A 26,207-nucleotide genomic window follows, 5' to 3' on the forward strand; every position below is an offset into this window, starting at 1 on the left:
GCACATCATCTTCACTGATGTCACTTTACACTTTCACTGGGTCGTACTTGGAGAATCTGCATCATAATTTGATATATTGAATTAAATGATCTGCTAAGTCATACAGATTGATTCTGAATTTGAATTATTTTGCCTAGGAGGTCCAGGCTTGTGACTTCCCCCGGAAGGAACATTTGTTTTGTTGTGTATTTACTGGCTCCCAGGGTTACATGGTTGCCCCTTTATGCTTTGTGTGTCAACACGAAATGAGGGCCTTTGAAGACAAAGCAAAGTTGCAACTTTAAATACTGATAAACCTTTTGCATAAATATCACTGTGCTACCATTAACCGTTTGTTTCTAAAGTTTGGGATTGTGACGTGTAAAGAGTGCCAAAGGGTTGTAAAGGTCTTTAGCACCCAAGACCATTGCGAGGACTGAAGGAAACCATGTCTGTGAGTTTAACAGGCAAGCCAATGACACATTACACTCCCTTATGATTGTGAGTCCAGAGGTGGACACTAAACCCTGTTGCAACAAGTCAAATCAAAAGCATATTTTAATTGTAAATAATAAAAATTATCAAAAGCATATTTTGATTTAAATGATGTTTACAAGTAATTTTAGATTTAGGTGAAGGCAGGAAATGGTAAGCAGAAGTGATATTGATGGAGGTAATGGCTATTTACAGGAGTGTGTGTGTGTGAGCACTTGTACACAACACACAGATTTCTTAAAAACCTCTAAGCACTGGGCAAGCTGTCAGAGTGCACTCTCCAGCACACACTCTTATCATGTCCTGGTCCATCTGGAATACTTTATTTCTCTTCATAAGCCAGATTCCTGTATCAGTGGCAACCACCACCCCACTGCCTGAAATGCATCATGGGCTGGTGCAGATAGACCAGAGGGACTTACCTTTCCTAATGTTGTTATTTCCACTTCTGTGCTGCTGACCAGAGTCTAGAAGTGTTTAGGTTCAGACTGTTGTTCCTGATACTTTTATTAATATCTTTGATTCCACTGCCGGTTGGCAGCTGGAGATGGACCTACCGGCTGAGATACAACCTGCCTTGTTTCCCAGGTTGGGTGTTGTGGTTGCAGTTTGGTTCTTGATTTACACGACACTGTTTCATGAAAAACCCAGCAGGCAGTAAGTAAACAGAAATATTTATTTTTGAAAATTGGCACAAGATTTGTCCTTTGAGGATTTTTGCTGTACAGATATAGTAAAATGTTCCTCCCGCCACCCACCCCTTATGGCTTCCTTTGTTTGAAGCATAGTATGGCGACTCTCAGGGACCCAAGAACATGATTCACATTTTCCAGAGTTTTAGTACGTTCATAGAGGTGAGTAAAACAAACTGTACAAATCTTCAGACATTTTAGTTGTGGCATCAGAGGCTTTCTGCTCCAGCAAAACAACAAAAACAATAAAAATACAATTCTACTAAAACACCAAGAAAGAAACCTGTCTGTGCAGAGAACGGTGAGGACCACAAAACACAACCGAGGAACCAAGCGAAAGGCACCTCTGTTCACTGTAAATGGCGCGTTTCGAGATGGTGCAGCACACAGCTAAAGCCACCGACAAACGGTAAACCTTTAGTAGCAGGCAGTTAGTCCTCCTGAAAGTGAGAAAGAAAGGTGGCTGATGAAATGAAAGAGGAGACCCAGAGTCCATCCGGTCTACTGCTGTCCACTCCAGTCCTGTCAATACAGCAGCTATGATGGTTTAAAGGAGGGAAGGCCGACCACTACCTATGAATGCCTTAGAAACCACATTCTGCAGATACTTGGATGTACTGCGACAAAAAGCAGATCAGCCCGAAGGTGTAACATGCTGGTCGGCTTATGTTCCATAGTTGTCCTTCTCAGTTGAGTGCAGTGATAATGTACCTCCTAGCTGGGCATATGCCATTTCAGTAGACTTGTGTAACAGTTCTACAGATGAACTCAAACTGTGTTGTAGGTTCGACATCACTGACAGCTTGTCTTGTCTCGTTCTTTCTTGACGCAAAAGTTGTCCTCATAAAATTCGGTGTATATCAGATTCGATCCTCTAACATAAAGGGCCAATAAGCCGGCAGATGGGTTTGAGTCGCTGTGAATTCTGTGGTTGAACTGCTTATGGTGATTTTTTGGAAGCGGCTGTAGCTGGACTGCCTGTCAAAATAAATGTTGCTAAAGTTTGGTGAAAATTGAAGTCTTGAAGGTTTACCAACGTTTATGATGAAGGGACAGGTCCCGCCTTTCAGAAAATGTCACAACACATAGAATATCCACCATGGGTCCTTTCTACACATCCTTGCAGAAGACCAATGGCCGAATCTGAGAGGTGCCGGGGTCGATGATGGTACTCAGAGATGAAGTAATCCAGCGGACAGTAATGATAACCCAGTATTTGTCTGATCATCATATCTGGGCTGCGCTTTTGAGATTTCTGGATAGGCATGTTCACGGCATACCTCAAGAGATCCTCTTCCTCTAGAGAGTTTTTAGAGGGTTACTGATGTATACTCTTAGCACTCCTGCTTCCAGGTTCAGATGCCTCACTGGGGCTGTTATTAACGGTAATGCGTTAAAGTGAGTGACTGGAATGTTCTACTCCACTCGCGATCTGGGAAAGGTGGGAGGAAAACCCGCTGCATGGCTGCGTAGCATAGAATTGCAACATTGTGAAAGAGATCTTTAAGCTGCAGAGTAAACTTTGGAGCTCAGCCCTCTAGGAAGCAGGCCACACCTTAGCACAGTAGTATTGGTCAGAGCGAAGGCAGTAATACTGAATGGTGCCAGGACCAATGCACGCGCCTTCGCTGTGCATTACAATATGAAGGTGGGATTTCTGGAGTCGGGGATTGGCATGAAAGTAGGAAACGGAAAAAGGAGGAAAGAACATCAGACAGAAATATTGGCAGATGCTGCAATGCATGAATCCTGCTTTGCTATTTTACATGTACCAAGTACAACCCAGGGGTTTGAACTATAAAAATTTAAACCATGGTGCATGACTTTAAGCAAAGAAAAGGATTGAGGTAAAATGGATTTATATACTCAATCTCTTTGTTAGTTTTTATCTTGTAGAAGTACATTTTATTCACCTCTGTACATATTGAGGGTGCACAGATTAATTCCTCTAACTTTAGGAGAAAACATAATTTAAAAAAAAGGTTTTAATTTAAAAAAAAAAGAGCCCCATAGAAAAGGGGCAGCCACCAAGAAGCAGAATCATCCCTTTGAAGCTAGCTGAAATTCAGGAACGAGCTCTAACCTCTGGGAGGAACACAGCACCTGGTTTGGAATGTACAAGTTGATTTGATTTTGACAACAGAGTAAGTTTAGCTGTGGCCAGGGGTATATTCGGTGTATTCCTGGGCTGTGGGAGCGTACCCCACATTTTAGCTTTACAGTTTCTTTTGGACCAAGTATTGCAGCAATTGCACTTGGATACTATCTGCTTTGGGCTGAGGTTGACTTCTCTTTATCAAGGTGGCAAATACCAGATATAGGTATTTGTATCTGGATTGAAGATGTTAAATACTTACAATGTGGGGAGAGAAGCAGTTCAAATTTTGTTTGATGTGATATTATTTATAAACATTATATTTAAAAAAATCATCAATGCCGCTGCTTATAGACAGTGATGGGAAACTCTAGGGTTCTTAGGCATATCTGAAGGCTTTAATAAGGCATTATTTAACTTGGTTGAACAGAAATTGACATTTTGGAGACTTTAAGGTGAGTCTAAGTCAGGGAGGTGATTCTTTTTCGGTTCTATAGGAACTGAATGGGAATGGGAGCCATTTAAAAAATTCAGCGGTCAGGTGTTGTGGGTTAAATGTTGTTTATGTTTCTCTGTGTGCTTCTCAACCCGCGCAATACTGTTGATATCGAAAAAGCTCTGTGGAGATGATTCATAGATGAGGGCAGCTAATTAATAAAAACATAGGCATCTATGCCCAAATCAGAATTCGAGCCCTTGTTGAGTTTGCTTCCGCCATTTTGTGTCTACAGGAAATAAAAACTTTCAAAAACTGAGCCCTTTACAAATGTCCCAAAAATAAATTTATCGTTAGCGGGTTTTGTGTCCTCTATCACAGCAAAATGCCAATTGAGAGGGAGTCTGGAGTATTTGCTCAAGACGCATTTTTTGTGAAAAAATCACAGCAGCGGGTTTTTGTTTGTTTCGGGAACACAGCTCAACAGGACACCGAGGACCAGAACGAAAACACCTGTTCACATTTCCCGATATAATGAACAATGATCCGTGTTCTGGGAAAAAGTTATTTTCAATTCACGGCCTTACTCCCGAGCCAATCACAGTTCTGAAAGCAAAGAGAGAAAGCATGTGAGTGCACGTGGAAACTCAGAGGTGTTGCAGTCGTCACAGGTGGAGGAACTGCAACCAAACTTGTAAGAACAATCAAAGTTCCCTGTTTCTCTTACACAGTTTTGCATGCATAGGGCTGAGGTTCAGCATCGCAGCCTGAAGTGGTGGTAGACTGGCAGGCGTGAGGATAGAAGCAGAAAAAGACAAGGTTAGGAAGGTAAGAAACACCTAGGAGACTGAAAAAGATCAAAGTTCAGATTAGTCACAACAGAGCCAGAGTAAAGGGCCATAGCTTGCTCAAGAGAGTGAGACGTGGCGGTGAGAACAGAGGTACGGACTGCACAATACACCCCCTGTTAGCATGAGTTAGAGAAACTTTAATGCTTGGAGAATAGTTCACTGTGTGTGTTTGTGCGCATGTGTTCTATTCTTCGAGTGGCTTCTAACCTCATATCAGCTCCACCCATTAATGCTCACTTGCGTTATCATCTAACTTCATAGCAAAGACAGCACAAGTACTGCTGTGTGTATTTTGTAATCGTTGGCTTGGTCTGACAACCCTGAGTTACTCATGCGCAACATCAAGATTTAGGGCCTTATTTAGAATTCGTCTGGCAGGATGCTCCATCACAACATGGCTGATGTCCCGTCCACCATATTACGAGTGCAATATAGTTTATGACACTTGTTGTACAACGGAAAGGATATTTGACACTTTGCGACATAGTATCCCGTCCGCCAAACTCTAACTAAGCCCCTTAGGTTGATATTGTAGCAAACAAATGAATTTATATGCCATTCATGACAGGGATAAAAAAAATAGAAAAGCACTGCGTTCCTGTAAAATCTGAGACCACTAGCAGCATAATGTGAAAAGCAAAAACTATAAAGAAAATTAAAAGCACTACAGAGAAAATTATGGTGTAAAACGGTGGTTCCAAACCTGCAGTCTAGGGACCCCTGAGGGTCCGCAAAGCCTCCTCAGGGGGTACGCCACTGCTTAGAAAATTAAATAATATTAACAGATTAGGTCCCCAGTTTTCAGTAATGACTCAGTGGGGGTGGGGCTGATTTCAATAAAGATTCAGCAGAGGTCCCTGGGCTCCAGTAATGATAAAGTGGGGGTCCACAGAGGTCAAAAGGCTGGGAACCACTGGTGTAAAAAAACAAATACTCTGCGCTGAAAAGATAATTTTCCCCTGAAACACTGGTGGAAATATAAGAATAGTTCTGAGAAGTGAGCAGGGTTAGTCCTCGACAATAAGCTCTCTTGATCCCCTGAAGGAAGCATATTTGCTCAATCAGCCATTTTATATCCCAATTCCCTAAAGAATATCACCAAGCTGACTAAAATATCAGTCCACGCTCTAATGATATCCTGTTCCCACTCTGGCAGTACTACGCTAGCTGGCTCTCATTCCTCTCTCACTCCAATGAAAGCTGTCCGTCACTCTACAGCCAGGCTCATCTCGCCCCAACAAGAAACTGACCATAACTACCAGTTACCTTTAGAAATATGAATCAAATTCAGAGTTTGCTGCTTAATATATATAGCCATCCATCTGACAATTTCAGTGTACCTGGCCAACCTACTTATTTTCTCAGAGGGAAAAAGAGATTTACATTAACTGAAAACCCTGAGGTTCAAGACAGCTGAAGCCATGACATGGCAAGCGACTTGCGAAACCCTCTGTCCTTGAGGATGAGACCTCAAACCACACCCTCATCCATTAGGAAACTACTAAACCTGCACCGCTTCAGCTTAAATCTGAACAAACCTAGTCCAAGTTCTCACATCAACCCCCTATAATGTGTAAACGTATGAAGTAAGCCAGTCCTCTGTAGATTTATAACTGTACCCTTACACAGTGATTTATTTAGACGTCCCGTCAACTATTTGCTTAAATGTACTAAACTGCAAGACCTAAATCAGGCAAACTCTGTCTTCCTTTTTAAATAAGAAATCTTTTTTAATTAACTTCTCAAATGAATGAAAATTCTTAAGTAATGTTATATCCCCTTGGCTTATCTCACTCATTCAAATATTTAAAATTAAAAAGAGGAAGAATTTTCCAAAGCATAGGCGTTTGCTGAAGAAAGATCATACAATAAAAGTCTAAGTTATTTTTTATGTTAGTAGCCTAAAATCAGGGCACACTATAAATTTGAAAGTGAATAAAATAAATAAAAAACAAGATTGTTTTCAATGGGACATGATGTAACATAAATATAACATTAACTGAATTGATAAAAAAACTAAATACTTTGTTCCTGAGAAACAGTAACGAGTTGTAATAACAGCCAATTACTGAATTAGTTAAATGATTAATGGAATGAATAGATTCCGGAGAGCTTATTGGTGGTCTTGAAAAAGTGCTTCTAAATAAATGATGCTTAAGAATATTGCTCACGTTACGGGAGTCCTTTGAATAAGCCTGATGAGGGTGATTTTTTGAGTTGTCAGTTCAGATGAAGTCCTGGATGAACTGTTTTGTACAGTAGATTTGATTAAAATACTATAGAGGAGATGTTGCATCATAGACTGAACGATTGATGGAAACCAGCACACAGACACAATTAAACACAATAGTACTAGTTAAAACAATAAACATTGTGTAAGTCAGACAAAAATACAGTCAGAACAAACTAAGGTTAAGACTTGGAAAGGGCTGTTTAAAATTCTGGGGTTTATTTACAAGCCCCTTGCACCACTGGTGCGTCACTTTTTATGATGCTACGGAAGCGCATGGCTTTTCATGGCCTCATATATATATATATATATATATGTATATATATATACATATATAAACGCAGCGCAAGTTACTGCATTGACCTACACTGCGTCAGGGGGGCGTTCCATGGCTGTTTTGGTGGCTTTGACGCATTTACAGGTTTACAAAGATCTGTAATCCTGGTAATGCGTCAACCATTACACCTACCCAAGGGAGGCGTAACGAGGAGAAATAGCTATATTTTTCCCCTTTCTTTCCTCTTTCCAGGTGTGCTGAATTGTGAAGCACACATAGAAAGACGAAAATGCCTCAGGATTGTTTTTGTGCAGGAAGGCGTTCCTTCCTGCACAACAACAATCCTGCCAACAACGCAGACACCCTTGAGTGCCTGCGTTGGTCCTATTCACCATACTGTGTGCTGGCTGAAAAAACAGGAATGCACTGTCTCTCATAAATACGGTGCATTCCTGCCCTTTTGAATTGGCGTAGGGCAGCACAGCAAAAATACTTGCATTCATTGTAAATATGCACCTATATGCACCTATATTTATAAAAGATGGACATCAAAGATATCTTGTGGGGAGAATCGCATGATGATTAGGCCACAAATAGTGAAAGGAGACAACCCATTCCAGTCAGAACTGATAAGTTATATCAGCTGCAGCACAGAAAGGTTCAAGATTATTGCAGTATTTTTGCACTCTACACAATTTCTTCTAGTTAAATGTGCTTTTCTACTAATGACATCCTAATAATATTCAATAATATTTGCACGGAACCAGGTCAAAATGGTGCCCGGATAACTATATATTAAAGCATATTAAAGATTGGTAAATATTTTATTTACTAATATCTGTAAAATTAAGATCCTTTCTTTAGTAGTTGAAATGATTGACCATCTCAGCTCACAAATGCATGCAAAGAAAAACACACTGATCTACAACACTAGTATAATGTTGTAAGTAAATCTGTTGAGAAATATTTGTTGGAAAGTTTATAATGGTGGGTGATAGTAAATCAAGCAAGGGTTTGAGAAGACCATTGCCCTCCAACCATTGCAAACTGGTATCTAACTTAGTGGAACTATGAGAATTTAGTTGTAATGAGATTTCAACCACTTTCCACTTTATGTGTGATCCTATGTGATAGAACATATTAGACATTTTACACTGTGTTGTTAATAATTTTCTTCAGTGTAGCTAAGGTTATGGTATAAAGCACGCATAATTGTTTTTTATTAATCAGCACTATTAATGATCTATTTTTATAGTGACATTTAAAGCACTCTCTTAAAATCAATAGTCTTTATGTGTGTCTGTGCTCTATTTTCCTGTTGCCTGTGTGCTTTGTTTCTGTTAAAAAATGTCTGATGATGAAATGAAAATATCAGATAAGCTACACAGCCTCCAAAGACTTACTGATCGTGATATTTATTTTATTTTACAGATCCTGAGCCACACTCAAGACCTCAAGCAGTCAAATTTGGTAACTAAATAATTTATTAAATCTACCTTGCCCTGCAATATAATTCATTTGTGGGGCTGATATACCCAGCTCAATAGGGCTTTCTTTTATGCCCTGATTTAGTGTATCCTCATATTCCAACTTTTCTGTTGAGGCCAAATTGTATTATATTCAAATTTAGATAACTTATTCAATGTCTTTTTCATCTCTGGAAGTGGATGGGATTTCTACACAATCTCAGACTCAGAAAATCAATTTGTACAATATCACTGTTAGGTGTTCTTGGATAATTGGACACTAACTTTTGAATTCGTTCAGTTCCTGTGATGCCCTACTTCCACACGCACCACTGGGAGATCTTACTTTGATATAGGCATCAGCCTTCTGGCTTGAAACCAACCATATGAATCTTGTTTTTCCTTCGGAGATCAATTTTATTTTAACATTTGTTAGTACAAAATATACTTCAAATTCCAATATCTCTCTGATTGTACTGTAGTACATGATTTATTAATTAAAGAATTAACAGGCTTACCCTGTGGAGTGATGGATTCAAATTTACATTTCATACTGTTTTCTGTGCTTATAACTTGTTCTATTAGTGAGTGATTACTAAACAGTAGATATGTAATGTTTATGACTTTCAATTTTCATATAAGAATATAAAATGGAATAGTCATAAAAGTTGTTCTTTGTAGTGGATATGTCATCCAAGTGGTTCAAGAAATCAGGTATCCCATGCCACGAAAGTATTATTTGAAATCTCATTATTATGACTGTAGTTGTAGGTGTGGAATCTTGGTCCCTCTCCACCACAGTGCCAATCTTTAAAAAGGGGGACAGCGTGTTATAGTCCTATCTCCCTTATTGACAGATCTGTGAAGATCCTGGGGACGGTTATTTTTAATCGTCTTAAGGAGTGGGTCAATGAGAATAACATTATGTCTTCCTATCAGTACGGCTTTCGTACTGGGCGTGGCACAGTGGGGCAGTGCTCGAATTTAAATCTGATAGTAAGTATACTATTGGCCTTTATGGACCTGTCGTCAGCCTTTGATCGGGTGAACAGAAGTAAGCTGTGGCTGATGCTACTTAATCTTTGGTTGACGTCTCCCTTGTCAATTTCTTGCACTACTTTCATGAAAACTTGGGTGGTAGGATGGGGTATGATCAAGCAGGAGAACTCTTGGATGTTTATCCCCTAGCTAGTGGGGTGTGCCAGGGATGCGTTTTGGCACACCTGCTATTTATTAATTACATCAATGATCTCCCCACCCAGTTATCTGCTTCTACCGAGGACGTCCCTAGGAGTGCACATTTTTCTGTTCCGGCATTAGTATATGCCAATGATGCGGTATTAATGGCTCGGGCACCCGTGCTTTGAGCACCCTGGTTGACTCCTTTGTTACATTTATAGGCAGCCTTGATAGGAAGATCAACTTTGGAAAATCCCATATAATGGCTTGAGGCCCGGGCAGAAGAGTTTGTTTTCCATGGGGACACAAGAGCAGTGCTTAGGCTCGGTGCGCAATTTTTGCTATTTGGGCATTATGTCTGGCGCAAATAAATCCTGGCAACCACAGGTGAATACTGCACGATTGAAACAAGGGAGGGCGGCAGGTTCCTTATTGAACCTTTCCTGGAAGGGTGGCAGGAGCGCCATTAACCCTTCCTTAAAGGTCTATAGCATGCAATGTGTCCCCACGGCCACCAATGGGGATGGGGCGTAGGGCTATCATAATCCCGCCACCATACAGGTTGAGGAAAATAGGATTTGTAGATGATGAGTGAATTTACCACCCTCCCGTTCCAATTTATTTTGCATTCTGAGCTTCATTTGGACTATGTCTCTGACCTTATTAAGCAGGCCTCTCTATTGTTGTGGGTAAGTATTTGAACTAATAATAATGCTGTTTTTAACAAGGAGGTCATACGTGATTGTCTTAATCAGGACAGGGGCATGTCCATTCCTTGGCTAAGCTATATTAACAAGTCCCTTGCTGATATAGGTCTTGTAGATCTGTTTTCTGCGCCCGAGTCCATCTGTAAATCTGACAAGAGGCGGATTAAGTCCCATTTTGAAGAAATGGCTCTTTCCCAAAAAAACTGATGGCGCTCTTCAGCGGCATTCTGTATGTGACTTTTTAGTTACCCTATCACACGGAGTGCCCGTCCCATACCTAAAATGGAGCTTGCATGATGGGAGAGGTCGTGCCTTTTCCTCTTTATGTCAGGCACAGTGTGGCACCTCCTGGGCTTCCCTGAGGGGTAGAGGGTGTTGGACTCCAAGCTGCCCCCTTGTCCTTGCGATGGGATGGCAGTACAGTCGCTGCTGTATCTTACTTTCTTCTGTAAATTTTATAGACAATTATTTTTTCTCTATCTTAAGCACATTGTGAAACTTAAAAAATGAAGGGAGGCCCTATTGTATCTACAGTCACTAGGTAACCAGCAGATTGGTTTTAGTGTCTGTTCTGTTTTAAAATCGTCAATGTGCAGCAGAAAATCCATAGAGGGGTAGCTAATCTTAAGTGTTTAACAGGGTGTGTTTTTTTACGGCTGTTAATGACAATGCCTGGAAAGTTGTACTGTGATTCTATATTAGTTAGACCATATATAACATGATGACTTGCCTACTCTGTTTCAACTTTATTTATTTATTTTAATTTTAAGTTCATGATGCTGTTTTATATTGGTTTTATTCTGTACCCTTATGGTATTTTTCAAAGATTGAATAATGATTTATTGAATTTAATTGACTGTAGTTGTAATAGTGACTATTTTAGATATGCCTCATATACATGTATTACCTTGCTAAATCTAGTTTCACCTGAAGAGCCAGATCTTAAGTGCTTAGAAGTGAAACTATATGCACAGTACCCATCACATTGTGTTAACCCCAGAGGCTGTTCTACTTACAACTTCAGGAACTCTGCTCAGAGAACAAGTTTATTTGTGGGATCGATTGTCTACCCCAGTACTGTATCAAGTTTTGATCTCTTATTTTATTTGGCCTTCACCCGCTAAACTGAAGTCTTAAAGGAAATCCTCATTACACAAATTGTAGATAAAGAAAAAGAAGTAATGTACCTTGCAACTAAAAGCATTATCATTACCTTAAAGATAGATGAAAGTGATGTGACATGAGTACCCCAGAGTGCCACTTGAGTTTCAAATGTACACAATTTAAGTTGTCAACTTTTCTATCATAAATGATTTCATTAATGAGCTCAAACATGGGAGGCTAATTAATGGGACCGTGTTTTTCTCTTATTTTACATGAATTGGAATGTAACTGAGTTAATTAGACTTTTGGTATTTTTGGTAAAGTCTCCAAATATTGTTCCATTAGTTTGTTCAGACACTTAATCTGCATCTGTATTTTCTGTGAAGGCCCCTCAAAAGTGTTGTATTAATGTTGTGTGCAGGTGCGCATGTATGGATCACTTTTTTCTGGCTCTGGTTTAAGTGATATGATAAAGAGTGATTTACAAACTGAAACAAGAAGACAGATGTATAGAGATGGAAACATAAATGAGAACACTGGAGAGTCAGACAGCCTAGGAACTGCAAGAGATGGCTATGGTGGAAAGACTGTTGGCCAACAGCCGCTCTGCTAATCTTAGGAAACTTGGGAGTCTTTTCTCTAAGGTCAATAGAGAAATAATTTCAAAGCATTGGGTGTTTATCCATCAGCAAGTATTAACAATACCGGACATTTCTGAATTCCGGATGTTGGAGGTGGTGTACATGCTTTGAACGTAGAGTTCTTGAAAGCACCGTCCAAGTACATCTCTTCTGTACGCGAGTCGGGCAGAGGCTTGTGCACAAAAGACAGATGGCAATATGATCTCCTCTCTTTTGTGTGAGGGGTTACGTGGGGCCATCACGGGTTGCATGCACAGCATTGTGTGTGAACGTCAGGGAGTAGAGATTCAGTGCTGACGATGTCAGTCTGGCTGCAAGGCGTGGCAACTATCCAGGTTAGGAAGTCTCTTTATTAACAGTACCCCTTCAAAATGTGTGGCACATGGTTGACAGACACTGAGAAACACCAAACAGTACAGAAAATGTTGCATATTCTTGACACATATGTATTTTAACAAAGGGTGACTATGTTGAGACCAAGGCAACATATTGCATCAGTTAAGGTAGGCCCTCTGTCAACAGAGTTCCTAATATTGGATGTGGCCTAAGGCAACAGCGCTATGGAAATTGCCAATACTTGCTCAATGTAGATGCCCTGTGCATGTAGGCAAAGAGGAGTGCTTAAGATCTTAAGAATAAATTCCCTGCAGAAGGCATCTGTGATTTCAATGCCTTCTGACGGCCTTCATGCCTTCACAGTGGAACTGCCCATATGCAGTAGACCATCTCTTTCAAGATAGCCGCCCTTGCACAGGAATTATCCTGACTTGGAAATTCCGGAGAAAGGCTTTCTGCCTAAAATTACAACTTCCCTAGAATGCTCCCTGTCCGAAGGTTGCAATGTCTGGAAAAGATGTTATCCTCTGATTCTTTCCCTTGTATCGTGCAATTGCCTCCTCCCTGACATCCCCTCCTGTCCAGAGAGGTATGCCATAGCAGAAGGCCTCCTGTACTGAGATGCTTTTCTCTACTGTGGCTGTCCAGTCTCTTGAAGACGTGGGACAGGTGACATTTTTTCTTGTCAAGGGAGATGGAATGATCCTCAGAGACTCATGGTGACATTGTCTCGTACAAATGGGGCTACAGCCTCAGAACCTTCCTAATGTCTTAACGGTGTCAGACCACGAGGGACATCCTGTTTGGTAAATCACCCTGTGAAGACAATAAACAAACACACAACCATGAATGTACAGCAATAAAAGGACAGTGTTTTCCATTTTATAGAAAATTTAGATATAACTCCACCACCCACTGCCTTTCCCTCCCACTGCTCTCACTGCCGCACTCTTTCCCCCAAAACATTACTTCACTGTGACTAACACACGCATTACCCTGGAGACTGAGAGGGTTACTGGCTGTGTAAAGCAAAGGGAAGACCAACTGAAAAGTGGGAGTAATAGCAATGACATGCCAGTGACTCAAGTTCTTCAACACGAGGATGACACAGAGGGTTCAGTGGTGAGTAGAACATGTGGTATTCTTTCACAGACCCATCCTTGTGTTCTATCAGTGCCTTGAGTGGGTCGGTAAGTGATCGTACTTGAAGTCCCCAGTATTGCTTAGCCTCAAATAGGCATTTCTTTTGCAGAGTGTACAAGGTATTGGTACCATTTAATAGGACTCTGTAGAAGATGATGGCACTATTAGGATGATGGGATGCTTAGAGGGCCAGAGGAGACTGTAGATGCATTTTTGAGGTGAGGTTCCACAATTTTGCATACATTAGTCACAACTGTACTAAGGATGTGCAGAGAGACACAGCTCTAGGAGAGTGCTGACTTGATGGAGATGACTGAATGTGGAGACCAGAATTGGCCTTTGCATGTAGTGACAGTTTCCAGAATTCTTAATGGAGCCAACAAAGGGCAATCTTGACACAAGGTTTTCCACCCTGATTTTCACTGCAAGAAATATATGTTCCCCTTTTTCCAGTTCTTGACACTGGTATGAATGTCACAACTTCCACTCTTGGACGACTTAGGGCCAACACAATTCAGGAAAAAAAACAATTGAAGCCAACAGTAACCTGGTCTGGAAGTGGTTGTGGCCACAAAACTACCATCACAATCTAGGAGATGCCAATCTAAGCAATCACAGAATTTGGATTTTCATGCTGCGACCTGATCCTTACATGTCTTTTTTTCAAAAAGAGAAACAAAAATATGTTGGCATGAACTGACCAAAGATTGAATCACTTGCCAACCAAGTGAGTCCCTCAAGTCCTAAGTAGTCTCTATACTGTGCGTGTGATACTATATGCCATTGCTATGTATCACACTGATCAATAACAGAGTTAGATGTGTATCAGAATAGGTATTTGAGAAGTAATTGTAAAACATTTTCCAAGATTGTCACCGAATAACCCACAAACTCTCCATTTCCTCGTAGATCTACTGACCTAGCCACCTACCGCTGATCTGTCATATAATTCATACGGCCGTCCATATTGCTATGTGAGCCTGCTAAATGTTCATGTACACATATACATGCTACCATATAAAAATGCTTATTCAGGTATACTTATATAGACAAATTTAAGTTGAAAAAGCCTCAACTTTCAAGGTTTCAGAAATACAGACGGGGGTGATCACGAAAAAACAAGACCTCATCCTACAGAAATAAAATGAGGTAATAATCCGTCTCAGACTCCAAGAGATAATGGCTCTCCTTTCCTTCCCTTGCAACTAGCTTTGTTAGACAGTGAATACTGCTATACCTACTGTTTTAATAGATGGTTCCTTTTTTTTCCTCTTCTCCGAGGAGCCGTGGTAGCCGTGTTCTCTGGAGCGGTACCCAGAAGCTCTGCTGTGCTCTCTTTCACTGTAAGGTGGTAAGGGGTCTTCTTCTTTTCCCTGCTGCTCCTTCTCATCCCCTCCTTTGCACGTTGGGGACCGACTGAATCTGGTCCCGCCCTGCCGTACGCTCAGATTGGATGGCGTTGCGCTGCCGCAGCTGTCCTCCAAGCCCTTCGATTTCCTTTCGAGGACACTGCTGAGGTACCCATCATCATAGCTTTGCCCCATCCGACTCACCCGCTTTGGAAGGTGCTTGTCCTCTGGCACTCTCATCCTCGATGGGCTGAACGACCAGCCCCTCTCTGAGTCCGAGAACACTTCTCTGCAGCGGTTGCGTTTACTGTAGTATCCTTCCAAGGAGCTGTCTTGGTACTGTGACCGTCCTCGCAAGTCGGTCTTCTCAATTCGTGACGGGCCTCGGCTGTCCGACCTGCGGCCTTTCTGTCTGTACGAATCTGCAAATGCGGCCAGTTCATCTGTCGACACAGCTTGAACACCCATTGCAAATGCTTTTCTTTCCAGGAGCTCTGAAGTTGGCCTCTGATGACTGTGAAAAGAAACCATGATGTAGAAAACACAGGTGAGTGCAAACAGAAAAAAAACATTGAAATATGTCATTACTTGGATATGGAAACTTGAGATATTTTTGCTGATGAGTAATTGACGACTTGATAATGAATCAGTTAATTATCAGGTTATGTATATTCTATTATCAGACTAAAGAGTGTAAAATTAGAATGGTCTAAAGTCTTGGTAAGGCATATGGTGCTATACAAATACTCCATTTTAGTAATACATTTTAATTATTTTTTAATTCAATAAGATTGTATTTCAGAACATATCAAGGAGACGAGAAAGACAGGTGTGAGATAGATTCTCTAATACTTTAGCACAGAGACTGCGGATCCTCATGTGTAAACCTTTTGCCTGAACTATTTCTTCAGCAGGTTGGTATCGGGTACCAGGGAGCCTGCTGCTCACCCTTACCAAAAAGTCTTCAGTAACCTCCAGTTGATATATCCTATACTCCCCCTCTCTGTTCAATATGACAGTCAAGGTAGCTCTATCTATTTTTCCCGCAATAAATTCTGCACAAGCGGTGTTTTGCCCCCTTTAGCCCAATATTGTGGCTCACAATTTACACTGCTAATTTGCTATATTGTAGTAAAATATTCTAAGAGCCTGATTTCGAGGTAAAAAAAGATGGAGGCATTTCCTGCACCCAAACAAAATGCAAATGACCCCAGGGTGAGGTAAATATCTCTTATTGCAAGGTTTTCATTTTAATCTTGGATTGGATGTACAGGATATAGAAGTGGTATTTAATACCCCAACTTGCAAGGTTTAACTTTTTCTGGGCTTCACCCCCTTATAAACTGAGGCAGGTTTGACCAGCCGAATCTGTCAGGAGAAAACAGCGGCGTGCAATGATTATCTCACAACTCGGAATTTGACTCTCTAGTATGTTATTTGTTAAATGTGTCCTACCTGGTTATACAATGTGTTATTTGTATCCAACCTGACACTCTTCTTACTCTCGGACAGTGAAAAAGGTTATAGGGCAGCAGTACGCCCCTTGTGGTATTTCATAAATAAAAAAGAGTTAGAGTTAAATATACAACCAAGAATGCATACTGCTGTAGAGCCACATAAGCCAGTTACAAATTCAAGAGACATATATGGATAAAATGAACACCATTGATAAGATTTTCTATTTTGGCTATGCACCATACATGATGCAGTATCCATAGGAAGATAAACACCACCTGTAATGTATTTGGCATTTGTAAAAAGGTTTGTGCCACCCACTGCAATTTATAAAATGTATTGGACCCTTAAAAAGTAAAATGCAAGAAAGAAGTTGTAAAAAAAATGTGCCTCATAAAAGTCAATGCTAACTTGTTTCTTAATAGCAACCAGAGACTGAAAGATGACCCTTTGATCTTTGCACCACAGGTTTCACTTGCTTTAGTACTTTGACCCACTTAAAGTAGAAACAATTTCTTTGTTGAATCTACAAATTATGCAGCACATGGAGGATTATGCGGCAAGGGCAGAAAAAACATAACTATGCATAATGCGTCAGATGCAGAATCACATAAGACTAGTGGCTTTTCCCATATCTCATCCTTCCCCTACACAGCACTGTGATTCCAACCCCAACTCTTCCTCATACATACCTTACTCCTTAGTCTAACCACGAACCCTAACCATAAACCTTATCTTATCCGGACCTTTTTCTGCTACCATAAATGATACACTGTCCCATGTGAGGAAAAATCTTTTGAAAATAAAGACTTTTAATATGAGTTAACATATATTTAATTTATACAGAACTCTTTGAAAGTGTTTTTACATTACTACAACTTATTTTGCAAACCTACTTCTCAGGGCACTTCTTTTGTTTACATCTCTGTTGTTTTGTACTGCAAGGTTTTTTCCAGGATTTTTTGACTAACCCCTTATGGTGCACAGTCTTCAACAGAGGCGTTCAAGAGATAGACCTCACGCATCTGTGTTTCAAGCATCTGATGCGTCTTTTTTTTTCTTGATCACTATGCTGGACACGGCAGCGTGAGTGGATTAGAGGCTCTTTCACATTCATACTGTAGTTACAGATGTCAATTGGAGTTTGTTTTCTCTTCTTGCTTTTTGTACTTGCAGTGTGCTGACTCAAGCAATGAGAAATAAACATCTTTCTTGTAGTAATTTTAAGGTTCTACAGTGCGGATTGATGCTTATATATGTTCACTGCATTGGTTCGGGAGGAATTTGCTGCACATTTGTTCTTGGTAGGATGCTATCCTTACATGTCAGTAAGGTTAACATCCGTAGATGGAAATTCCTGAATTAGTCTTAACTACTGTCATTTACCCTAGGCTGAGTTCCATTCCACATTTTGTTCCTTTCTACAGGGACCACACATATAAATCAGGCTAGGTTCTGTCCCAGAACTGTTCATCCCAGACTGCTAGGTCACATTCCCTCTACACAGAAGCACAAGCAACCATGGATGTGTGTTCTACCTTATTGAACCTCATCAAAGAAGCTTGGGTTTCTATGCACGGGAGCCTGGGACCCATGTCTGGGCATACCTGTGCCACTTAAGGAAACTCTTCGAAGGCCTAAGGCGTGGATGGACAAGTTCTATTAGCCTTAACCAATGGTAATTTCCATACATAGTCTTCCATTTGGTTGCTTTGAGGGTCATATGTGCTATTTTGTATGTGATATCACTAGTAAAATCAGTCTTTGCTGAAGTAGTCCAGCCCCGCCACATAGGTCATGTTCCATGCAAGCTGGAACACCATAGGTTAAGACAGATTATCTCAACCCAGTGGCCTGAAAAATTGCATTATGGCAGAGATTAGGATGGTACAGCCCAGCCATCAGCTTTACACTGGAGTTGAAATGAGGATTCTGTTACACCTCTTGTATGGTTTATGGTATACCAGAAATACTCCCCCTTTCAAGCATAATTTCTTACTACAATGTTATCAGTTTGTGACAACAGATATAGTTAACACATTTGAGTAAGAGATGGCACTCAAGTATTTATAATATTAATTGTTTTAAGGATGGACCTTTATGAAACAGTTTTGTTTTGCTAGTCGCTGTGAAAAACTGTTGGCATTTTTTAGACTTTTTTGTGTTTTTATAACATGCGAAGTGGCAACACATTATGGAGGTAACTCGGGTTATTCCATTTCCATAAAGTGTATCTCAAAAGGAGAAAAAGATTTCTCACAAACATAACCACAAGAGGTAACTCAAACATCAGAGTACCCTAAATCAAGAAAGATTGTCTCACATACTGAATATTCTTTCAGGGGGCAGACCAAGCGTTTGGTCTTATCAGTAGCTGGTTGACAGGCCTGGGGGGTCCAGACATCAACTCCGCCTGCACCGAGTTCATTCTGAGAGCGCAATGTAACGCAATCTCAGCGCCCTGACATCCTTTCGATATTTGTGCGCTTTACACAAATACCATTCATACCTGAGTGCATGAGTGACAGTGACTGGGGAAAAGGCTTGTGGAGGTTGCAGTATGCGACAAGGCCAAACCGAGAAATTCATTTCCCAAGAATATCTGGGCTCTCACAAAATAACTTCCCTTACTAGGCATTCGGGCTACAGTACTGTCGCATCCAAGAGACTTAGCGACAGATTTAAGGATAGTGGCGCTGCACCCAGTGCAACGCCACATTTTCTGTGCCTCTTAGTGCCCCCTTACTGCCACAATGTGTGCGCCGTATTTAAAATACAGTGCACCATGGCGCAGGGTAGGGGCAATTGCATTAAAAAAATTGCCGCTATTGATGTACTGTTCACAATTTTGGCGCTAACCCTGAACAGTACATAGGGGTTCATTTAACTAATGGTGTGCCCACTTTTAAAGCCTGCTCTGAGCAGCCGTTAAAAATGCCGCAAAGAAATCCTTTAGATTTCTTTGCGCCATTTTTGCGGAACCCTTAACGGAGGAATGCCTCACTTGCATACATTATCCCTGGCGCAGGCATAATGTGGCACAAGGGGTTACAAAGTGCATGCATTGGGCCACTTCGTAAATCTGGTGCTGCGATTTTGGCCGCGCTGCACCACATGAGCATAAAAAAAAAAATGTATCACTAATGTGACGCAAGGAGGCGCTAGGCCCTCCTAAATCTGGGCCTTAGCTTTATAGATTTCTGATTCATGTTGGATGAACTATTTCTTCGTGACAGCTTGCTGAAAGACATTTTAGTTAGAGAGAATTTTGACTTAGTACGCAATATATGAATATTAAGAATACACATCACAGAATGCTAAATAATGTTTATTACTTTCTAACTGCATCAAAGACAAAAGCAAAACACAAGCCAATCAGTATCAGAAGGTGCATATGTATGAAGATGAGGGTGTGTTTTCTGTCAACAGGTGCAATGAACATCTCAGCAGTCATGTTTAGCTTGCTATGGTTCAAGTTTCATATCTTCCTGTGGGGGAACTGGGCTTTTTCCTCATCAAACGTGCAGTATTACTTTCAACTGAATCAGACTCCATCAACGTGTGGAAGGTCTCCGTGGTACATATCAGGCTGGCAGAGATCACACAGACGTTTTTAGACAAGATGAAAGATAGCTGCATTTATCTATGAATAACCTGCAGGCTAATTTATTGTTAGTTGTTTGAATCCATGTTAAGTTATAAAAAAAAGAAGGTTGTGGACTAGTGGGACGTAATAATCCCCTAAATCCAAAATAATTAATTAGTTAATATCTTTATATCCCCCAATCTAAAAACCTTAAATGCTAACACTTATCAAGGGGTTAAAAGCATTGGTCTTTCAATCATTACACATAAAAATCTCTTCAAAAGGATTTTCAAAAAATGGGGGCTTTGAGTACTGCACACACCACTTAATATTGAGCACGACCCAATGATGAAGCAAGCTACCTCGGTAGGTGACGGTCTGTGCATACTGATTAGGATAATCTCTGGACCTAATGAGCTAAATCATTATATGGATAATTGTATCCCTATAAATTGATGTTTTTCCAGAATGCCAAACCTTGTCAGTCTAACATAACCTCTTATTGGGAGAACAAGCAATGAGATTGAGATGTAAGGACTGCCCTTTAGGAATCAAACCTCTCTGTAGGAACTATGGGCCATATTTATACTTTTTGACGCAAAACTGCGCTAATGCAGTTTTGCGTCAAAAAAATTAGCGCCGGCTAACGCCATTCTGAAGCACCATGCGGGCGCCGTATTTAATCAATGACGGTAGCCAGTGTTAGCCGCCGGCGCTACCTGGTGTGCGTGGAAAAAAACGACGTACACCAGGCAGCGCCAGCGTAGGGGGATATGGGGCTTGGGCGTAAAAAAATGGGGCAAGTCAGGTTGAGGCAAATTTTTCGCCTCAGCCCGATTTGCGCCATTTTTTACGACTCCCAACCCCCATAGAAATGACTCCTGTCTTAGCAAAGACAGGAGTCATGCCCCCTTGCCCAATGGCCATGCCCAGGGGACTAATGTCCCCTGGGCATGGCCATTGGGCATAGTGGCATGTAGGGGGGCACAAATCAGGTCCCCCTATGCCACAAAAAAAAAAAAAAAATGACTTACCTGAACTTACCTTAATGTCCCTGGGATGGGTCCCTCCAGCCTTGGGTGTCCTCCTGGGGTGGGCAAGGGTGACAGGGGGTGTCCCTGGGGGCATGGGAGGGCACCTCTGGGCTCCTTCCGAGCCCACAGGTCCCTTAACGCCTGCCTTTTGCAGGCGCTAAAAAACGGCGCAAAAGCGGCCGTACGTCATTTTTTTTTACCCGCCCACTCCCGGGCATGAATTTTGCCCGGGAGTGTAAATACGGCGCACATGCCTCGGAGTCAATTTTTTAGACGGGAACGCCTACCTTGCATCTCATTAATGCAAAGTAGGTGTCCACGCTAAAAAATGACGCAAACTCCATGGACTTTGGCGCTAGACGCGTCTAACGCCAAAGTATAAATATGGAGTTAGTTTTGCGTCGGAATTGCGTCCAAAAAAACGACGCAATTCCGGCGCAAACGGAGTATAAATATGCCACTATGAGTTAGGAACCCACAAAAGCAACATGAAGCTAGAGTTTAAAGTTTTGTCATCTAATATTCTTTCTGTTTAACCTTCTGTTGTTGTTCTTATTATTATTAGATACCATGTGCACTTGATGTAAAAAGACCCAACTGCCTGACTATGAAGTGCCCGAGTTGGATGCAATAATTGCAGCACCGGAAAAAAGTCCAAACCAGTGGTGTTTGGTATTCATAGGATGTGATGATAATTCCATATTTCGAATGTTGGGGAAGTAAAATGGATTCTGGTGCTCACAGCTTCAAAATCCACATTTTACTGTGAATACCACACACTATTCCCCCTTTTAAATTCCTGCACGTCTGACCTGCCAACATTTAATGAGGTGTGCTGTCTTTATCATACCACACTACAAGAAATTCTGATGCCGCAAAACTCGGGCCCACTCGTAATCAGGGCTTGAGTCTTCTGAATGAGAGAACCACTGCCAAGGAAGATGGTGTGCACCGAGACATAGCTCCCTACGATACAGAATTCTCTTTTGCAGTCAAAAGGTAGAGCAACATCACCTCTGAGGGGGGGGGATTTATCGGAGCAGTGCAATGGACAATTGCTAACATTTTCTTCTCGTCCTACAATATCATTAGGCACCTATGTGGACTGTACATATGATCTTAGATCTTGCACAGTCCACACAGAATAAATTGAAGCTATGATAAAACCCCTAAAAGTGAAGAATCTTTAATGTTGTTCAATAGTAAGCAGTTTAGATAACAGACAGGCTCAGATTTACGAACGTTTTCTGTCATGGTTGCACCACTTGTGCCGCACATCCATGAGGCAAAATGCTATTAGATATTGAACGTGTGTGTACTTTTACGTATTTAGGTATTACTCTTAAGGAGTATATGGGATGGCAAAAACACCGTACGCTGCGTAGATTAAAGATAGAACAAATCACAGGTGGGGTTCCCAGTTTCATTCAGTACAGCCGGCCCTACAGATCTCTAGACTCCAGGCTCTAGGGGCAGCTACTTACGGTGCAGAGCTATGGGGATACTTGGGTGTTCCCTCCTTAGCTCAAGTAGAAAACAGATTCATGCAACAGGTGGTTGGAGTTCACTGCTCCCCTTGAGATTGGACCTCGGGTTGAGACCCATAACAGAATGTGTGGTTTGCACCCTTTGTTATACAGGAGGAGGATCTGCATGACCCCTGAACTTGATACCTATTGACAGGGGCTTGAGGAAATTTACCATTGACTCGTTCCAGCGGAGTTCCCTGGTTAAGATTTGTGAAGGTTTCCTTGCAGGAGCTTGGGATGTCTCATTTATGGACTTTCCAGCCGCGGCAGTGACGGTCACTAAGTCTAACATTAAAAGGGCCTATTGATACTGCAGAGATTCTCTTTTTTGTTTACAAACAAGCAATGGCTCTATAATTAATTATTTTATTTCAGTTAAGGATTCCTTTATGAAGGAGGACCTGCTTGATGAGTTGAGCCTCTCCTGGCCAAACGACCTTACCTACAGCTTAGGTATGGAATATTGCCTCTCTGTGCGTTTACTGTTAGGTGGTCCTGTCCGCCGAGGGGCTCTGATAGCTGTTGTGTGACGTGTAGGGCCTCAAAAGAGACTGTAGAGCATGTGTTGTTTTTCTGTCCAATCCATGTGGCTAGCAGGGAGAGCTGGCTTGTGCCACTGTGTAAAAATTGGGTGTCAGGGAACACCAGGTGGCTCTCAGGATCCTGGGAACTGATACAAGTAAACCGCTTCTATATGCTCTCACTACATATCTCCTAGGCATATGGGGATTAAGGTCGAAGGTATGTGTTGCTGCTTATATAGTATAGTAGGGAAGGGACCTAGCCACTAGGGACTATGTTATACCTAGAAAATTACAGTTATCATTTCCTAGAAGTATTGCAGGTCACTAATTTGCAACTCCTGTGATAGGATTGTATATAATTATGCAGAATACAAATTTATTTTCGGATTGGCTGCGTTGATTTAATTTTAATGACAGATCTTGCTAGCCCTGGGTGGTTAATTATTTGTTTTTAACCTTGTATTTATTCTTTATATGTTAGGTGCTCTATGATTTTATACTTTTATATACTTTTATGACCTATTGCCGAAATAAAGTTTTTCGTATCATATCGTACTGAATGAGAAAACAACTGTTAAGGAACATAGGGCCATATGTACAAACACTTTTTCCCATAGACACAGAATGGGTAAAAACCTTTGCTACATCTGGTCCATGGTGTGCACTGAGAAATAGCTCCCTAAGATACAGAATTCTCTCTTGCAGTCACAAGGTACAGCAACATAACCTCTGAGGGTGACAAATTATAGCAACAGTGCATGGGACGACTGCTGACACTTTCTTCATGTCCTTTACAATTTCTTTAGGCACCTATCTGGGACTGTCCATATGACCATAGATCTTGTACGGTGTACGGAGAATACATTGGAGCTGATAATGAAAAAACCCTAAATGTGAAGAATCTTTAACGTTTTTTTCAAAAGAAGGCAGGACAGATAAAAGACAGGTCCACATTTACTAAAGTTTTCTGTCATGGTTGCACTACTTTTGCGGCGCATCCACGAGGCAAAATGCTATTAGGTATGTGCAAAGCCACAGAAGGGGTAATTGGCTTTGTAAAACAAAAGTAACGCATTGCAGCGGTTTGCGCTGTGTTGCGTTATATTTCATTCTGGGAGGCATTCCATGGGTGGAACATGGACGTTCACATGCATCCACCCGTTGACTTCATGCAATCCTGGACTTACAAAGGTTTGTGAACTTGGGATTGCGTAAAATCACTACACCTCATAGAGGGTGGCGTAACGAGAAGAAACTTTTTTTTTCCTTCGTTATTTCCTCTTTCTGTGTTGCTGCATTCTGCAGCAAACAAAGAAGAGGAAATGCCTTGAGAGATTGTTTCTGTGCAGGAAGATGTTCTTTCTCCTTGTAACACAGGCACCCTTCCACCTAGGTGCAAAGGGGCCTTTGCCTGGCTGCCAGAAGTGTGCCAGCACTATGAGAGCGCAGAACTGCATCATGTCTTATTAGATATGGTGCATTTCTGCTTTCTCTCTTTCACGCAGCACAGGAAGTTGCCTTGCCACAGTGTGTTGCGTGAAAGGTTAGCAAACCTGGCCCACAGTATTTAAATGCAGTGAAATGCATTTCACTTCACACCATTGTATGTCAATGGCATAGACTTGCCAAAGAATTCACACATTGGTTTTACTATCAAAGAAGCTGTTTCACATACATCAGTCTAGACATTCAAAGTTATCTTTGCTGACAGATCCTATTGGGTTAGTAAATCTGGCCCACAATGTTTAAATGCAGTGACATTGATTTAATTTCACACCATTGTATGTCGATGGCATAAAATTTCCAAGGATTATTCACAAATTGGTTGTACTATCAAAGAAGCGACACTGAAAGTTATCTCTGCTGACAGCTCCTATCAATGCATCAAAAAGTGCAATCTACCCTGTGGCTCTAGGTCAAACTGTGACCATCTGGTCTCCTTCTCCACATCACACATTGTTCTCCCCTAAGGCCACTGAGAAGAAATACAGAAACTCATCATGGCTTATTACCGTTGCCATGCTTTCTAAAAACAACATATTGTATGCCCTTGGCACACAATACTGAGAAAAGCAAATGTGCCCACAAAGCTGCTGGAATGCATTAGAGATCCAGGCGCAAGGCTTAGACATTGGTGACAGCAAATACATAGATAGAAAACATTCTAAAGTGTTGCAAGAGCTGACCTCACCCCATGAATTATCCTCTCGAATCCTTTGAAATATTTTTCAAATATTTTTAGTCAACCAAAATGTAAGCATGAGGAAGATCTTGACATGTCAGATCAGGGCGGTCATCTGTCATCTGTCAATCTGAGTATTGTGGACACTCACAAACGTTGGTCTTTTCAGTTTCTGCGCACACACCAGATGTTCTTAAGATTCTCTAAACGCTCACATCTTCTTTCCCCTCCCCCAGCACACTCATAATCACACGGAAGACAGTGCAATTAAATTAGCCTGTATGATCACTTTAATTACTGGTGGTTCTTTCAGGGGGAAATGTCTCTCTTCTGCATATAAATATGCTACTGTGAGGCCTGTAATTGCAGCAAACTTTCTTTAAGTTTCATCGAGCAGATTAGGTGTCCTTTGGAGATCCGCGGCTATTATCCAATCAATGATTTGGATTCAAACAATCCCATTTGAATCCCATACCGGGAACTGACTTGGGGTATGAACGGTTTCCAAAAGCATAGCATAGGAAGCCAGGTACTTTGGTAGACATCCTTTAACTTCTACTCAGCATTTGAAACCACACTGTGCAGCTGGAATGCTATCAGTTTCAAGGGTCAAACCACTGTCATAATCCTTTGGATTTTTAGATGCTGAATCCTAGGGGTGTCATAGCGCCTCCACTAAGCAAGACAGACTAAGGCACAACCTAAAAAAGGAAAGGTTTTGAGTCTGCCTTTAACTGTATGAGACAGATGCTTAATCGTAGGTGTAGGGCCAGGAGCGAGCACTTTTTTTTCAGTGCTAGCAGAGCCATGCAAAGTCTTGAAATCTCAACATTCACTAAACTTGAGGATTTTTTGGACTATGTATGTTTCACTGATGCAAGACAATGATCAAAAGGTACAATTCTCGCTCCACCATG

The 26,207-nt window shown here is 41.3% G+C and overlaps 1 protein-coding gene across 4 annotated transcripts in view; it reads right to left on the minus strand.

Moving 5' to 3' along the window:
• Positions 1–1,132: 1,132 nt before the first annotated feature.
• Positions 1,133–26,207, minus strand: part of ILDR2 (immunoglobulin like domain containing receptor 2) — a 742,290-nt gene continuing 717,215 nt past the window's right edge. For 2 of the 4 annotated variants that reach the window (XM_069202734.1, XM_069202736.1), the window contains 3 exons: positions 14,873–15,494; positions 4,425–4,480; positions 1,133–4,303 (listed from right to left, as the gene is read on the minus strand). In XM_069202734.1, coding sequence (XP_069058835.1) covers positions 4,273–4,303; positions 4,425–4,480; positions 14,873–15,494 — 709 coding nt within the window. In that variant the 3' untranslated portion in view covers positions 1,133–4,272. Of the gene's footprint in view, positions 4,304–4,424; positions 4,481–10,864; positions 13,305–14,872; positions 15,495–26,207 lie in introns of those variants that run through there. The other 2 variants (XM_069202735.1, XM_069202738.1) reach the window with 2 other exon arrangements.

The sequence above is a fragment of the Pleurodeles waltl genome, chromosome 8 (assembly GCF_031143425.1).
Source record: "Pleurodeles waltl isolate 20211129_DDA chromosome 8, aPleWal1.hap1.20221129, whole genome shotgun sequence".
In the NCBI taxonomy this organism is placed as follows: domain Eukaryota; kingdom Metazoa; phylum Chordata; class Amphibia; order Caudata; family Salamandridae; genus Pleurodeles; species Pleurodeles waltl.